Source organism: Vigna angularis, chromosome 7 (assembly GCF_016808095.1).
Source record: "Vigna angularis cultivar LongXiaoDou No.4 chromosome 7, ASM1680809v1, whole genome shotgun sequence".
NCBI classification, from domain to species: Eukaryota; Viridiplantae; Streptophyta; class Magnoliopsida; order Fabales; family Fabaceae; genus Vigna; species Vigna angularis.
This window is the reverse complement of record NC_068976.1, coordinates 7,385,270-7,402,990: the sequence shown is the minus strand read 5'-3', so window position 1 is coordinate 7,402,990 and position 17,721 is coordinate 7,385,270. Positions and strand designations below refer to the sequence as shown.

The 17,721-nt window shown below is 36.0% G+C and overlaps 1 protein-coding gene across 1 annotated transcript; it reads left to right on the top strand.

The window, feature by feature from the left end:
• Positions 1-70: 70 nt before the first annotated feature.
• On the top strand, positions 71-17,478 carry LOC128197720 (uncharacterized). Its single transcript, XM_052880116.1, has 2 exons — positions 71-673; positions 12,301-17,478. Exon 2 carries the CDS (start codon positions 14,056-14,058, stop codon positions 15,226-15,228), a length of 1,173 nt encoding a protein of 390 aa, XP_052736076.1. The 5' UTR covers positions 71-673; positions 12,301-14,055; the 3' UTR covers positions 15,229-17,478.
• The last annotated feature ends 243 nt before the right edge of the window (positions 17,479-17,721 follow it).

Genomic DNA, 17,721 nt, shown 5'->3' with positions numbered 1-17,721 from the left:
TTTCAAAAATTTTCTTAGTAAAGCTAGTTGAATGAAGGGATTATTTTTCTCAAAATACACTTATTTTTAAGAAATTCTCTCAAGAAGTTAATAAAAGGTAATCACTTATAATAAGCTGCTTAAACTGTGGTCTAATATCTCAAAAATAAATATGAAAAATTTCCGCTGTTCGTTAAGGCTATTGCTTTATGTACCCCGTCATTTTTCTTCCAGTATCCTATCGCTTCTGGATTGTATTTTCCGGAACACTATAAACAGCATTGGAAATTTTTTTCCTGAAAGCAGTCACCCTCTCCTATTACGGAATTTTTATTTCGGAAGCTTTTTATGGGGTGGAGGGAGAAATTTGATAGTCTCTGTTTACTTTAACCTTTTTTTAATTTTTCTTACTGCACCCTTACAGGTTTTGATAAAATGAACATTTTACTCTCTTCTTTGTGCCCAGCCCTTGTACCTAGTGCCGCACCTCTTTCATCGCACTTCCGTTTCTGCCGTTTCCTTTACAAAGAGGTGCAGATTCAAAATTGCAGCTTTCTCCCTCATCGCAAAAAGTGCAGCTTTCACCTCCTTTCTTATCCACTAAACTCGTTATAAAGCTCCTTCATTAGCCACTCCTTCCCAAGCTTGGTGGTCACATGCCGGCGGCTTCTTGGAAATGGGTTGAGAAAAAGTGGTAAGATGACGAGATCAAGATGGGTGCGTGAGATGTGGATGCATTTCGGTTTGGTATTTCAGAAAGTAAAAGTTACTATGCACTTATTTATTTTAGGATTAAATCGTCTTATGGTCTTTATATTTGTTGAAGAATCTTAATTGAGTTCTCTTATTGAAAACAATCTTAATTGAGTTCTAAATTTTGAAAAATCGTAATAATTAAATCTTTTCCATTAAGGGTTGACATACAATGTTAACAAATGTTGACGTGTTGCATAGTAAATATGCTGATGTTAATTATTCTATTATGTGGAATTATTATTTAAATTAAAAGATTTTGACATGACAAAATTTAATTGGTCATGTTAAAATAATAATAGATTAAAGATTTTATTTTTCTTTATGTTAGGGCTTTTTGAACCAAATAGGATTAGAGAAAGAGAAAAATGAAAAGAGAATTAGAGATGGAGGAAATCATCCGTCCTTTGCATATTCATTGATAAGGAATATATACAAATTGCAACCTATAATTTAGGTTGTCATTATAACTGACAAGCTATAATTGAGGCTAACCTTTAGGCAACTAATGCTACCAAATCTACTCAAAATAATAACAAATTATTTTATAACAGATCATATCTAACACACCTCCGCAGTCAAAGCGGAAGGTTTACAAACGCTTAGACTGTCCCGAAAATCATCAAAGAGTATGCGCGGAAGGCCTTTGGTGAAGATATTGGCAATTTGATAGCGGGACGGAACATGAAGGACACGGACTTCGCCACGCGCAACTTTTTCACGTACAAAGTGAATGTCCATTTCAATGTGTTTTGTGCGTTGATGCTGAATTGGATTACCTGATAGATAAATGGCACTCATATTGTCACAATACACCATTGTAGCTTTGTGAATTGGGCAATGAAGCTCAAGAAGGAGGTTTCGAATCCAACAAGATTCAGAAACAACATTAGCTACTCCTCGGTATTCGGCCTCAGCACTAGAGCGGGATAATGTAGGTTGTCGTTTGGATGACCATGAAATCAAATTATCACCGAAGAAAATACAATATCCAGAGGTAGATCGTCTAGTATCCGGACATCCACCCCAATCGGCATCTGTGTAGGAGAGGAGGTTGCCAATGGTGGATTTATACAGATGCAGGCCAAAATCAATAGTACCCTGAATGTAACGTAAAATACGCTTGAGAGCATTCATGTGATTTTCCTTGGGATCATGCATATGTAGACATACTTGTTGCACCGCATAAGAAATGTCAGGCCTTGTAAGAGTAAGATATTGTAATGCACCTGCAAGACGTCTATACTTAGTAGGATCCTCATAGGGAATGTCATTAGAGGTACCAAGTTTGGGCTTTGTATCAACCGGTGTGGGACAAGTTTTACAATTAGTCATCCCCGCTCTTTCAAGAATTTCTTCCGCATACTTTTTCTGCGAGAGAAACATACCGGTTGCATTACGGGTAACTGCAATCCCTAAAAAATAGCTCAGTGGACCAAGGTCCTTCATAGCGAACTCTGCACTTAATAATGACATAATTGAATTTCTAAGAGAGTCAGAGGAGGCTATTAGGATAATATCATCAACATACAACAGAATATATGCAATGTCAGATTCCTTATGATATATGAAAAGTGAGTGATCAGATTTACTATGATTGAAACCGATTGTGGCCACATGATCTGCAAAACGCTTGTACCAAGCACGAGGGGCTTGCTTTAGACCATAGAGTGATTTCTTTAACAAGCAAACATAATCAGGATGATATGAATCTTTAAAACCCATGGGTTGATGCATATAAACTGTTTCATTGAGAGTACCATGTAAAAAGGCATTTTTGACGTCCAACTGATGAATGGGCCATGACTTTGATAAAGCAATGCTCAAAACTGTGCGAATGGTTGCCGGCTTCACTACCGGGCTGAATGTTTCATCACAATCTACTCCTTTCTTTTGTGACCTGCCATCACCTACAAGACGGGCTTTATGCCTCTCAAAAGAACCATCAGAGTTGTGTTTATGTCGAAAAATCCACATAGACCGAATTACATTCACATCAAGAGGTCGGGGTACTAACTCCCATGTCTTATTTTTAATTAGAGCATTGTATTCATCAGTCATGGAATTTTTCCAATTTAAGTCATGAAGAGCACTCACCGGATTTTTAGGTAAAGGGGAAATAGAGGTGGTGGTGGAAGTACTCAAATTATGGGCATATTTGGGGTTTGGTTTAACTATGCCATGTTGACTACGAGTGGTCATTTGGTGAGGCCTGGGATTGGGTACTGGGGGCTGATGGCTAGTGGTCAGAGAAGAAAGAGGAGTATTTGGTGAGGCTAAGATTTGAATGGTGGGAGCTGGTGGGGTTGGTTGAGGAGAAGGTGGTCGAGAGTCTTGGCCTGGATGTGTGGTGGGGTTTGTAACATGGAGAGTGGGCCATAGGTGATGAGTTAAATGTGGAGAGGTGTCTTCACCTAAATGGTCATACACACTTGGGGATGGATCATGGATTTTTGAGAAAGGAAATTGTGTCTCATCAAAAATTACATGACGGGAAATAATAATTTTTCCACTCGAAAGATCATAGCACTTGTAACCTCTATGATGTGATGGGTAGCCAAGAAAAGCACATGGGGTTGACCTTGCTTGCAACTTATGAATTGTAGTGGCTGGAAAGAGTGGGTAGCATAGACAACCAAAGACACGAAGATGGGAATAGATGAGATCTTTCCGATAGAGGACTTGCGTTGGGGAACAATATCCGAGAACTTTGGTGGGAAGAATGTTTAGAAGATAAGTGGCCATTTGAAGAGCATGGTGCCAAAAAGAAGGTGGCATGGATGAGTGTACTAATAAGGTCCGCATAATGTTATTGATTGATTTAATTTGCCTTTCAGCTTTGCCATTTTGAGGAGAGGTGTGAGGACAGGAGAATCGAAATTGCATTCCACTTTGTTGGCATAATTTTTGAAATTGACTATTAGCAAATTCCTTGCCATTATCACATTGGAAATTCTTGATGTCTCTTTCAAATTGTGTTTTAATTAGAGTTTTGAACGATTGAAAGAGGGGAAAAACTTGTGATTTTTTAGAAATGGGAAAAGTCCACAAGAATTTGCTAAAGTCGTCAAGAAACAATACATAATATCGATGGCCAGAAGAGCTAGATAAAGGTGATGTCCAAATATCACTATGAATAATATCAAAAGGAAATTCAGTGAACGAACAAGACGCATTAAATGGCAATTTCACATGTTTACCAAGAGGACAAGAATTGCAAAAATCATTACTGCCTTTATTACAATTGATAAAATTTTGACGACAAAGAGAACGGAGAATAGTAGGTCCTGGGTGGCCTAAGCGATTGTGCCACAAATTAGGAGACAAGACAGTTAAGGCTGAAGGAAATGTTGGGGAAGATATGGCCTGATTTTTGGAAGGGATGGGGTAGAGATCTCCGGAGCTGTTACACCTCATTAGATGGTTCCCCGTCTGCAAGTCCTTAACAGAAAATCCAAATGGATCAAACTCAACAGAAACCAAATTGTCAGTAGTAAATTTACGAACAGATATTAGGTTTTTAATGAGTTTTGGGGCATGCAACACATTTTTTAGGTTTAAAGGAGGGTGGGGTGGGGATAGTGTAGTGCTTCCATGACCATGAATAGGAATCAAATGACCATTACCAACAACAATATTATGATCTTTGCTCGAATAAAAATAAGATGAGAGTGTACCTTGGTCCGCCGTCATATGAGAGGTAGCACCGGTGTCCATATACCAGTTCTCATCTGGTTGAGATAGTGAAAGGCTATGCATGGCCGCATTAATATCTGTAGGTGTGTAACCAACATTGGATGGTGCTACAAATGCATTGTATGCTTGTTGTGGTGGTCTTGATCCAAGAATACCAGCTTTGCGTTGAGGTCTAGGTTGCCATGAGGCTGCTAGATAAGGACAGGGAGGTTGGGCCCACCCTGCCCAAGGATTAAAGAAGGGATGCTGGTACGGTGGGTAGGTTTGGTACTGCTGCTGTTGTGGTGCACCGCCCTTTCCAGCGCCTGCAGCCCAGGCACCACCACGTCCGCCTTTGCCACCGCGGTTGTTGTTGCCTCTACCGCGGTTGTTTTTCTTGCCTCGATTAGAATTATTACGACCTTGTGATGAAGTGATGTTGCTGTTATGGTGTTGTGGCTGTGAAGAGAAGCCTTCATCCACGGTTAAGAGGGCAGTGGAACAAGATTCACGGGTTGCTCGCTCCTTAATTGTGGTCTCTTCCATCTTTAAGCGAGAACATGTTGTGGCAAAATTGGGCAATTCATCTTTCTGTTGCATAATCGTAACAAAACTAGCATAGGCTTCGGTTAATCCAGCGAGCAAGCGGAGCACAAGACGTTGATCTGAAACAGGAGCCCCGACATTAGATAATTGGTCAGCAAGAGATTTGAGGTGGTTGTAATAGGCGGAGGTTGAGGAAAAATCAGTCAAGCACGTGTTTGTGAACTGAGTTTCAAGATACATCGCCCTAGAGTTTTTGTTATCTTGGAATAGATCAGCAACATGCTGCCAGACTCTTTCAGCCGAATCATCAGCCACGAGGATCGATGTGAGAATATCAGGAGATATAGTCGCATAAATCCATTGAAGGACAACAGCATCAAGACGGTTCCATAGTGGGAGATCAGCGACCTTGGCTGTTTGATATGCTGTTATGGCTGCGGCATCCGTAGGGGGATGATATGTTCAAGCACGAAATGAACTTTAGCTTGGACCTTAAATAAGGTTGCCCATGAGTGATATTGGCCGGTTTCCATGTCCAAGGTGATTGGAATAAGATGCTTGACGTTGGTGACAGCTAGGGCGGAGTGAAATTTGGAGTTTTCGGCCATTGATGGGCAACAATGGAAAGAAGGAAGGAGAAAAAAAAATTGCTTGGAAGAAGAGAAGAATAGTGACGGCTAGGTTTTTAGGATTTGAGGAAGGTAACCTAATCTGATACCATGGAGGAAATCATCCGTCCTTTGCATATTCATTGATAAGGAATATATACAAATTGCAACCTATAATTTAGGTTGTCATTATAACTGAAAAGCTATAATTGAGGCTAACCTTTAGGCAACTAATGCTACCAAATCTACTCAAAATAATAACAAATTATTTTATAACAGATCATATCTAACAAGAGATGTACTAACTTTCTCTGGGAAGCCTAGAAAATTAGAAGAGAAAAGAAAACCCTTTACATTGTATACGGTGATGTACGTAACAATATGAGAAAACAAAAACAAAATACAATAAAAAAAATGTAATCTAGGATTGGATCTGTGGATTCGATTGTGTTTCGGAGGTATCAAACAGTTGGAGGTTGATGACAAATCCTTGGATGGTGAATCTGTTGAAGCTGTAAACTTTTGAGTGCATGACCCAATCTTCTTTTCCAGAGACTATCCAAATTTTTTCCTTCCTCCAACTCGGGAACTCTTTTCACCACAGGCAAAGGAGGATCCATGTCTTTAATGCTCATCATGCAAACACCATTGTTGTTGTTCTCACTCTTGAGAAACTTTTAGTTTTTGAGCACATTCGAAAGCTGTTGCCTTGATATGCAAGTTGGGGCGATGGAAGCGGCGACGACAGTGGATAAAGAGACAGAGCGTTTGTTCATGTTATTCTCACTCCTTTTTTCTCTTTTTGTTTGATTTTCCTCTTTTTTTTCTTTTATTCCCATGAGTGAGAAATGAGGGGAAGAAAGAAGGGTAAGAGACTTGAAAACTTCTATAGTGGCGCTTCTCTGGTTCGGGTTTTGGTTACGATTTGTGGCTTTTCACAATCTGAGTTTTCTGGTTTTTAGGTCTTCATGAAGACACGATTATAGTGCAGTGGTGGAACTCGCGATTTATATGATTAGGGTTTCGTCACAGTGGCTAATTCTGTAGTGATGCGTTGAAGAAGATGAGTCCCCCTCTACATCAGAACCCTAATTTGGATGGGGAATTACAAATCATAATTTAAATTTTTCACGTAATAAAATGATCCCGATCAACATCACTACAACAACAGACTTTAACGCTGTTTCTAACCACTTAACGGTAAGAGCTTAATTGTTACGATTTTACAAAATTTAGGACTCAATCGAGATCGCTTTCAATAAGAGGACTCACTTGAGATTCCTTAACAAATATGAGAATCATTCAAAGGTTTAAACTTTTTTTTAATATATTCCAAGCTAAGTTGAACCATACCTACCTTTTGTCATCCACCCTAGCGCCACACTTGTTGTGAGACTAATAGAATTTTTTTTTTACTATCTTAGCTTGGTGGTTAGTCAAACTATCGATAAACTATATTAGTGGATTATCATAATGGATGTTAGATGAAAAGAAAATAGGGAGATAAAGCCTTAACTATATGCATAAACTAAGGTGTCCAAGGATGTTGGAGTAGATCTGAATCATGTCATGGTTGTAAGTTCTTTTGATGGACTCATCAACAAATTTTTAGAGGACCTAATCATCCATCTTACCCTTTGCTAGTTTACAGTCATTCTTGGGGACCACCCATAAATATTCCTTCAATCGTTTAATTTATCACTATTAGCCTACCTTGTATTCTAAAATAAATTTATAGCCAAGCTTAAGTCTTTCCCTTCAAGTCCCTTTATTTGTCCAACCAGTAACATTTTGTGGCATCCTAATTAAGTATGTTATAAAATAATATAAAGACTATAAACCCAAAGAAAAACATAGAATAGATTTTTTTCTATTGAATATACACAATGGAAGAAAGGAGGTGATAACGTTGTTGTTGACGTAATCAAATTAATACTACTAAACTATAACAACTTCAATATGACTAAGATAGTAGCCAACAAAATAGGAAGGATAAACTCAAACCTAAGTTGTCTCCTAACAAACACAAAATTGGTTTCTAACAAATTAGTTCTTATAAAAACTATACAAAAGGGGTTAGTCAAATAAAATAATAGAAGTAATAAAAGAAAATAAAAGATTAACGAACAAAATTACAAAAGATAGAAATAAATAATTTATAAAAAGATTTAAAAACAATGATAAAGAAAATAGGTTGATTTCACTGTTTTTTCGAAATAGGATTCATTATTGGTTATCTAAAGATTATTGTTCAATTAATTATTATTTTAGATTTTCAAATTAATCAATGTAAATTCTCAATTAATTTGTTGGCATTCTCACTTTAACCAAAATACATTCTCAACTAAAAGCAAGAACTTTGTAGATTAATAATAATAAATTTAATCAAAGTACATTCTCAATTAAATACTATTATTTCTAATCATGTCTATTCTTTTACTCCTTGTATCAAGTAAAAAACTAATTAACTAAAGCACATTTTTGATTAATTCTTGTTAAAGTTTTTATCACTAATCAAAGTACATTCTCAATTATTGGCAAAAACTCATTCAATCACATGCAAGTTTCTAAATTTAATCGAAGTAAATTCTCAATTAAAATTAAAAATCCTTAGACTCATATGATTGATATGTTATGTAGATTCTTGATTAATTCTTGTTAAAGTTTTTATCATTAATCAAAGTACATTCTCAATCATTGGCAAAAACCCATTCAATCACATGAAAGTTTCTAAATTTAATTAAAGTAAATTTTCAATTAAAATTAAAAACCCTTAGACTCATATGATTGATATGTTATGTAGATTTAACACCATGCTTACTTGCTATAATGTAAAAATAAATACTTTTACTTGATTTAAGAAGCAAAAGACATAGATAAAAATAAATCATAAAAAAATCAAAGGAACAAACAAATTTATTCATCTAACCTCACAATCCAGTTAAGAAATTACAACAAAATCAATCCTAAAGGCTTAACACTCCATAGAATGTTGAAATAACATGAGAATAGAAGAAAAGAGGGTGGGAACATGAAAGAAGAGAGAGGACGAAATTTGAACCCCCAAATGATTCCTAAGCCCCCTAATGTGTTTCCTTAAGTCTCTTTATATGGAAATTGGATTGGACTTTGTTTCAGGTTTTTTTCGATGTTGTAATCTTCCTTATGATAATGTAATATTTTCCAATTATCTTCTAAATAATCCAATATCTTCAAGATATATTTGATTGTTGTACAAATATAATAATATTTGATAAGATATTTGCTAGATTAAAAATTTGACAAATATTATCTTTTAATATTTATTGATATATTTATTGTAATATGATTTTTTGGATTGCAACGCTCTAGGATGATTTCATTTAATTCCTTTGCTTCTCTAATCATATCGCTTTGTTCTACCATGCTAGATATTATTCTTTGCAATTGCAATGAATGACTTATTATCAACCCATATGACAATAGGTTCATCATGTAGTTGTCTTACATCATAAATTAAGCCAAATGGCTTGATTTGTAGTTGCTGCAACTAAGATATACTCAACTTAATTTGTAGATTGTCAAGTACCTGGAAAAACACTAGAAGGGGAGAGAGAGCAAGAGGGGTGGGTTAAATATTGTTATAGGAAAACCTTTTGCAAAGGACAGTTTAACAACTTTGTTGAGGATTGAAAAGTTTATGTAAGTTGTTAAATGCTCAACTTGAGTATTCAGTTTAAACTATAAGTTCTTAAAGAAAATATTTTTCAACAGTTTAAATCAGTTTGCTGCAATGTTTTGATAAAACTAGATCTTAAAAAAAGGTGTTCAGTGATGAGAGCTTTTGGAGCGGTTTAAGAAATATGCAACTACAAGATTTGTGACAAAAGTGTTTAGTAAGAATAAATCAATAATCACACAATTAATTTTATACTGGTTCGCTCTACCGAGCTACTTCCAGTCTCCTCTAACACCTTGGGGGTTTGATTGAGGTCGTACCCGAATAAAATTAATTTGCAATTAAGTGCAGTATAAGCTAGGAGAATGACCCCTAGGTCGTCTTTCAAGGACCAAATGTGGTTCAAGCAATAGGTCAAACACATGGTGGGTGGGGGGGGGGGGGGGGGGGGGAGGGGGTTTGAAGGTGGTTTTGTGGAATGAGATGAACCAATTAACGCGCAATTTGAACACAAATTTAAACAAAAATTAAAGACAGGTTGATGTTATCTCAACTGCACTTGTTTCCAATCACAAATTTACAACAAATATCCAATCCTATGACCCTTAATCCAACACAAACTAGACAATTAAGTGAAGTCTAAAATGGTCTTCATAAAATGCGAATTAAGCAAACACACTCACATAGATTCATCAGTTCTGCACAAACACAGTAATCAACTAAGCGAAGATTATCATGCTCATATTAGACTACTAAGCAAGGACCAATTGCACATAACAAAACACATATATGTAGGGCACACAAAATAGCATTACAATTAGGCTCCAATAATCTCAAGGAAACTTTTGCAACCTCACAAATCACCTACCTAGCAAATTAAACTTCCATTAACATGAATTGAAATAGCAAAATGCAATTGAAACAGTGCTGGAACGAAATGACACCCAAAAATGAAAATCCAATGCACCAAAAACACAATCCAATCCAGAAAAAGGCAAACCCAATGGAAAACAAAATCAAACAAAATATAAACTCAATGGAAATGAACTCAAAAAGAACTGGAAAAGCTTAAAACGAAATTGCAGCGCATGGAATTGAAAGTGCAGAAACTAAATTGCAAGATAAAGAGAGAAAACGAAATTGCAGAATTGAAATTATATTACTGGAATTAAAAGTGCATTGAAATGTAAATGAAAATGTAAAACCCCAAAATGAGGGAGCTCTCCCTTGTTGTCCAAAAGTGCTAGAAACGTAAAATGAGAGAGTAAGTGACGTTTTGCCCCCTTTGGGTCCTAAACCCTAGTCCAAGGTCAGCCCACAAATTGGGCTTTTAGTATTTTGACTAAAATGGCCCAATGGTCCAAATCTGTCCAAACATACACTAAAAACGAATTTACAATTGAATTAAATCTAAAACGCCTATGTGAAGAGTGGTTGTTGACGTTCTTTCCCTCTTGAAGTCCCAAAATAATATTCCAAACAATTCCCTACAATTAATAATGGAAATAATTAGCCTTAGATAATTCAAGTGAATTAAAATAAGAATTAATGGTCAAATTAAGTCCAAATATCAAAACTGAGGAAATATTGGACAATTAAGCATAATTCCCTAATTAAATGTTGTACAATAAGGTAAATGTATAATAGAAAATACTTATTCATCAGGGTTCCACTATAATCTTCAACAAGATTACAACTGAGTATTCTCACAACTCCTAGTATCACCTAAATCACTCCAAAAATGTGTATTTGTGATTTGTGATAGATACATATTGTTGATAGGGGGAGCAATATGAGGGCTGAACCCACTCCCTGATGTGTTTGTTTTTTATGATGACAACACATTGATTGTAATAACACAAATGTTGTCATGACACTACAAAAATATGTTTCTGTGTGATGAAATACATATGTGAATATGGAAATTCTTATTGCTGATAAATGCATATGTTGACATACTGTTGGTTCTGCATACCACTGCTTATAATGTGTTTATATCTTTGTATGCATATTGTATGTTATGTGTGAGGAAAACCACAAGCACAATAGTAAATCTGTATGATATAATCGATTACAGTATTTTTGTAATCAATTAAGTTCATCAGACAACTTATGTTTTGAATTGTGGCAAAATAACAAGTTTGAATCGATTACATTAAGTGTTAAATTGATTAAAACTCGTGTCTTTACATAGATCTTTTTAAAATGTGTTGTGATGAGTTTTTGAAGAGAAAAAGTTTTCAAAATCTGTTTAAGTGCTTAGCTTAATCGATTACACAAGTTATGTAATCAATTAAGTCTGTTATCTTTTGAAAACTGTTTTCAGCTTAGTTATAACTGCTATAACGGTCATATTTTTAAATATGTTTCACTAGAATTAATTGCAAATCGATTACATTAATTGTACATTCAATTAAGAGTTGTGTTAGTTGTAATTCTGTTACACCTGGTTTTTATGTAACCGATTACATTACTAACGTAATCGATTACTTTGTGTCTCATATGATGAAAACTATAAATTGACGCATTACTTGTGCTTTTTAGACTTTTGATCAATTGTATACTTTCATATCTGACATCTTTGATCTGAGAAAGTGTAACAAATTACACATACACTTCAAGAATCAAGAAATGAAGATTGTGAAGAAACTTGAACGATTCTTGAGAGGATTGTTGAGAACTTGATTGGCTAATCTGATTCACATTACTGAGGTGTATCTGCTGTGATCAGAAAATGTTTCTGCACTTGTTGATTGTTTTGTGTCCCTGGTCGTGTGCGACAGGAAGAAGAGTGAGGAACTCTTGGACTTTGAGAGGGGTTTCTCAAAAGGTTTCTACAACAAGAACATGTGGTTCTATGTGTGTGATAACGGTTGAAAAATCGTTATTTTTATACTTAATTTTGATAATCAATCAACCCTTTTTGACATAGAAACTTGCTTTAACTCATGTTTTTGCTTTAGTTTTGTGAATAAGAGAGTTGAAGGTGAATTTAATGGTTTTATGCTAGATTCCTCTGATTTTGTAAGTTATTGGAATGATTTGAAAGAAGAGTTAAAGTATCGAATGGTTGGAATGCAGAAAAGTCAACTAGAAACCAGAAAAGTCAACCAGTCAACCAGAAAAGTCAACCAATCAACCAAAAAAAGTCAACCAGTCAACCAGAATGCAGAAAAGTCAACCAGAGTGTAGAAAAAGTTGTGCTGAGCAGTAATTACCGCTGAGCGCCACTTTTCAGGTGCCGAAATCACCGCTGAGGGGCAAAAACAGTAGCTGAGGGGCAAAATTGAAGACCCACACTTACCACTAAGCGACATTTTAACTTTGTGTGATTTTTTATTAACTTTGACTTGATTTGTATATTTTTATCTTTTTGATTTATCTTTTTTTTTTTTTTTTTGTATTTCTAATTTTATTTGCTTTATCTTTCTATTTTCTATTTTTTATCTTCTCTATCTTTTTGTGCTAACAATTGTTTCTAGGAACTTGTCTTCTTGTGTATGCAGGAAGCAATTCGAACAAGAAGCAAGAAAAATTCAGAACCTCTTCTTGAAGGCTTGGACGAGAGTAGACGGAGGAGAAGAATCCGTACATCTAGAGAACTCTTCCCTCCTCTAGAAACTCTTTTACAACCTTCACCACAAAGGTCTAACCAAAGCACTGAAGATATGGTTGATGAGAATAATGGTAGACGCACTCTTGCAGATTATACCACTGTGGTTGGCCCTCAACATTTTAATAGTATAGCAAGGCCAAGGGTCAATGCTGCAAACATGGAGGTGAAACCAGCATTGATACAACTGGTAAAGAGTAATTAATTCAATGGGCTATCACATGAAAGTCCATATGAGCATCTCACTACCTTTAATGAAATTTGTAACATCGTGAAGATAAATGGGGTGCCGGATGAAGCAATCAAGCTTAGCTTGTTTCCTTTCTCATTGGGAGGCAATGCTAAGTTATGGTTAAACTCTTTTCCAGAAGGAAGCTTTACAGAGTGGGAAGCTGTGGTTGCAAAGTTTTTAAACAAGTACTTCCCACAATCTAAAGTCAATAAAGGGAAGCAAGAGATATCTTCTTTCAGACAAGGCATGGAGGAGACATTAGGTCAAGCATGGGATCGGTATAAAAGTTTGTTGAGAAAGATTCCCACGCATGGGTTTGATGAAGCAATAGTAGTCCTACTTTTCCTTGGAGGTCTTGGTTCACAAACTAAGTTGATGCTAGATGCCTCAACTGGAGGTAATATCAAATGGAAGACTCCAGAGGAAGCAACAGAGTTGATAGAGAACATGGCTACTAATGATAACGAATTACACAATGAAAGAGGAACTCCAATTCAATAGAAAAGGGTTCTGCAATTGCAATTAAATGATGCCTTGCTTGCTCAGAATAAAATCATAACTCAACAGTTTGAGAGTTTAACAAAGACGCTTGCACAATTGCCGAAGGAGCTAAAAGGAGTTGCACAGGTTCAACAACAGATGTGTGAACTATGTGGTGGTGACCATATTAATGGTCAATGCGCTTTTCCACTAGAGGCTTTGGAAGATGTAAATTTCATGGCTAATCAATTTCCATACCGCCAAGGTAATTACAACCAAGGATGGAAACCTCACCCAAGCATGGGTCAAGGTCAGGGACAAGCTTAACAAGCTGGGCAATCAGGGCAATTTAACAGACCACAGCAACAACCATCATTATGGCAACAAATGTCTACACTCAATGAAAGATCAATGAAGTTGGAAGAAACTCTTCAATAATTTATGCAAGTAACCATATCCAATCATAACAACACTCAAGCGACCATGAGAATTAGCTAAGAAGTTGGAAGAAATGCCTGATAAGAGTTTTGGGGCTAATACTGAGGTTAACCCTAAGGAAGAGTGTAAAGTTTTAGTGAGTGTGGATATTGAAAGAGTTGAGTTAGAAAGGAAAGAAGAAAAAGAAGAGAGAAAAGAAGAGAGAAAAGGAGAGGATGAGAGAAAAAATAAAGAAGAGAAGAAAAGAGAGGAAAATTTGAAAAAAATTGAAAAAATTCTTCCTTATCCAACAGAGTGTGAGAGAATAGAAAAAAAGAGACAATTTAAAGATATCTTTACTCATGCAGATGTTGATCTACTTGTGAATGAAGCATGGCAACAATTTTCAGCTCAGGTAAAGCATATGGAGCAAATCTACAAAAGAAAAAGATATATAGAAGCGGAGATTAATGAGTATAAAGTTGTTAAGAAGAAGCCAATTCCTCCAAAAGTGAAAGATCCAGGAAGTTTTACCACTCCTTGCGTCATAGGGAAGGAAAAGATAAGGAAAACCCTACTTGATTTAGAGTCAAGTGTCAATGTGACGCCCTTATCTATAATTGAGCGAATTGGAGATCTTGAAGTTAAGCCAACAGAGATGACTTTACTAATAGCGGATGGATCTTCAAAGAAGCCTTATGGTGTAGTGGAAGATGTTATGATTTATGTAGGAAAACTACAATTCTTGGTGGACTTTGTGGTGATGGAGATGGAGGATGAAAGGGTTCCTATTATTCTTGGAAGACCGTTTATGAAAACAGCCAAGGTCATCATTGATGTAGATGAAGGAATGGTAGTGCTTCAGGACCAAGAAGAAAGGGTGATTGTTGATGTCTTCAAAGAGGAGCAGCAGATGCAAAAGGAAGAGGCTAGCCATAAAGCTACATATCAAGATGTACCCATGACTAGCTCTACAGATACAAAGCCGGACTTCAAAGGTAAAAAATATTTCTTGTCACAGGTTAGGGAAGAAGAAAAAGATGCCAAAGGAAGAACGATTCATGATGACTTGATGCACACACAACACCAACTTGGTAAACATGTAAGATTCAAAAAGAAGTTGTGGGTTGTGAAAGACTTTAAAGAGGATGGAGTGATAGAGATTGAATCTCCACTTTCGAGAAGAGTCAAGAAGGTGGACCGGAAGCAGCTGATGAGTTGGTGTGATGACAAAAAAATGAACACCAACATTGAAGATGGAACGTGAGCTTTACTGGGTCAAGCTAGTGACGTTAAAAGAGTGCTTGCTGGGAGGCAACCCAGTGATTTGAGAACTTTTGTTTTTGGTTTGATGATGTAATTATGAACTTTCTTTACTGTTGTTTTAGTTATAAAATTTTTACAGGGATTGCATCTATTGAAGGATGTTAAGTGGAGGAGTATCTACTGAAGGATACTAGGTGCAATTGCACCTACTGATGGGTGCTGGAGGATTTTGGGTCAGGCTCGTGACGTTAAACAAGCACTTACTGGGAGGCAACCTAGTATTCTAAATTAGTTAGCTTATTTGCTTATGTTAGTAGAATATGGTTGATGTACCCAATTTGAAACTTGTCTGTTATGATGGTTTGCTTGTGACTGTTGTGTGATAAGTAATGCTTGATGATGCTTTGATATTGATTGATGTTGAGATTGTGCACAATATATGCTTATATAGATGGTACACGAGCTTTGTGAACAAATGCATGATGTTGTGATTGTGATTATGGCGCTAAGCAGGATGTGTATGTGGAATGAGAATGAGCTTATATGTGAGGTTTTGAGCTCCAGAGTTGTTGTGATTGAATGCTATTACTTTGAAAGCATGAATGACTTTGCCCAGGTTTTCCATGATTGAATTATTTTCTTGTTTGCATCATATGATCAAGGTCATTTGTTGGTAACCCTTTTGTTAGCCAAATGCATGATTTTAGCCCAATTAAAGAGAACACAATGTCTTATATCCTTTGAACCCGTAACCTTGAACAATATAGAAAACCCTTTTTGAATTTTTTTTTACCTTGAGTTAAGTTGAAAACATTTTGTGGTATTGATAAATGTTCAAGTTTGGGGTTGTTGGGAAATTTAAAAAGGGAAAATAAAAAGCATTGAGCTAAAAGTTAAGCATGTGAAAAGCAAAAGAAAAAGGAAAAGAAGAAAAAGAAAAGCTCAATGCAAAAGAAAGTTGGGAATAAGTAAGAATGGTTGTGTTTAAATGAGGAAAGTATGAATGACTCTCTTAACTTAAGGATTTTGTGATCCAGAAAAACCAATTTTTCTTCTTAGCCCAGCCATATTACAATCCATAGAAAAGTCCTTGGGATGATAATTGCTTGTGAGTATATTTAATTATGGTTAAATGAAATGCAAAGTTAATTCATGTGACATTGTGATAGTGGAGTGAATGAGTGACCTCTTATACACTTATGTGTTTGAGTGAAACACTTTATCTGGTGAGGAAAGATTCCATGATTAAATCTTTGCTTGGTTAATTGATCATTCATGAGCATAACATCTGTTGAATATTCTGTGATTATCTGAGCACCACAATGAGCTTAATTGAGTCAAGGCATGTATTCATCTTTACTGATATTCTTTATGATAAGCTGATTTGAGCAATTACTTCTCTTAAAAGAAAAGGTTTTGAAATGTGTTGAATCATTGCATTGATTGGTTGAAAGCTAACTTACATCTTGTTTGCTTGAGGACAAGCAAAGTTCTAAGTTTGGGGTTGTGATAACGGTTGAAAAACCGTTATTTTTATACTTAATTTTGATAATCAATAAACCTTTTTTGACTTAGAAACTTGCTTTAACTCATGTTTTTGCTTTAGTTTTGTGAATAAGAGAGTTGAAGGTGAATTTAATGGTTTTGTGCTAGATTCCTTTGATTTTGTAGGTTATTGGAATGATTTGAAAGAAGAGTTAAAGTATCGAATGGTTGAAATGCAGAAAAGTCAACCAGAAACCAGAGAAGTCAACCAGTCAACCAGAAAAGTCAACTAATCAACCAGAATGCAGAAAAGTCAACCAGAGTGCAGAAAAAGTTGCGTTGAGCGGTAATTACTGCTGAGCGCCACTTTCAGGTGCCGAAATCATCGCTGAGGGGCAAAAACAGCAGCTGAAGGGCAAAATTGAAGACCCGCACTTACCGTTGAGTGGTAATTACCACTGAGCGGCGTTTTAATGAGCCTTGGGCCACTTTTATGTAATTTTTAGAAAGCTATGTAAGGTTTTAGTCGACCTACGTTAGACATCTTTGGCTGGAACGAAGTAGAAACACACTCTTTCACCCCTTGGAGGAGGACTTTGGATGCTAAGGCTCCTTTCTCACTTTCTAGGGTTCTATCTTTTCACTCTTTCATTGTATTTGATCTAGTTTCACCATGAATATGGTGAACTAAACCTTTATTATTGTTGGGGAATCAATGTAATCCTTTTAAAACTCTCATGTATTGAATTTGTTCTTCAAGATCTTTTATAAGATACACGCTTTCTTTCATTAATTGTTAGGGTTTTTCCTCTTTGCTCAAAGCATGCATTGTTTAACTCATTCGATGTCATGATTATTTGTTTTGTCGATATGGACACATACGGGAAAATCTAGATCTGGGGAATCTCTCCCAACAGTAGTATAAACCTAGACATAGGAATATGATGGTTGGTTGGTTGTAAGCTTCTGTTCACTATAATGAATGATTAATTGATAGGGAGACAAGACA

Excerpts from the sequence above, each read along its gene's own strand:
- LOC128197720 (XM_052880116.1), top strand. The coding sequence starts at position 14,056 with ATGCCTGATAAGAGTTTTGGGGCTAATACTGAGGTTAACCCTAAGGAA.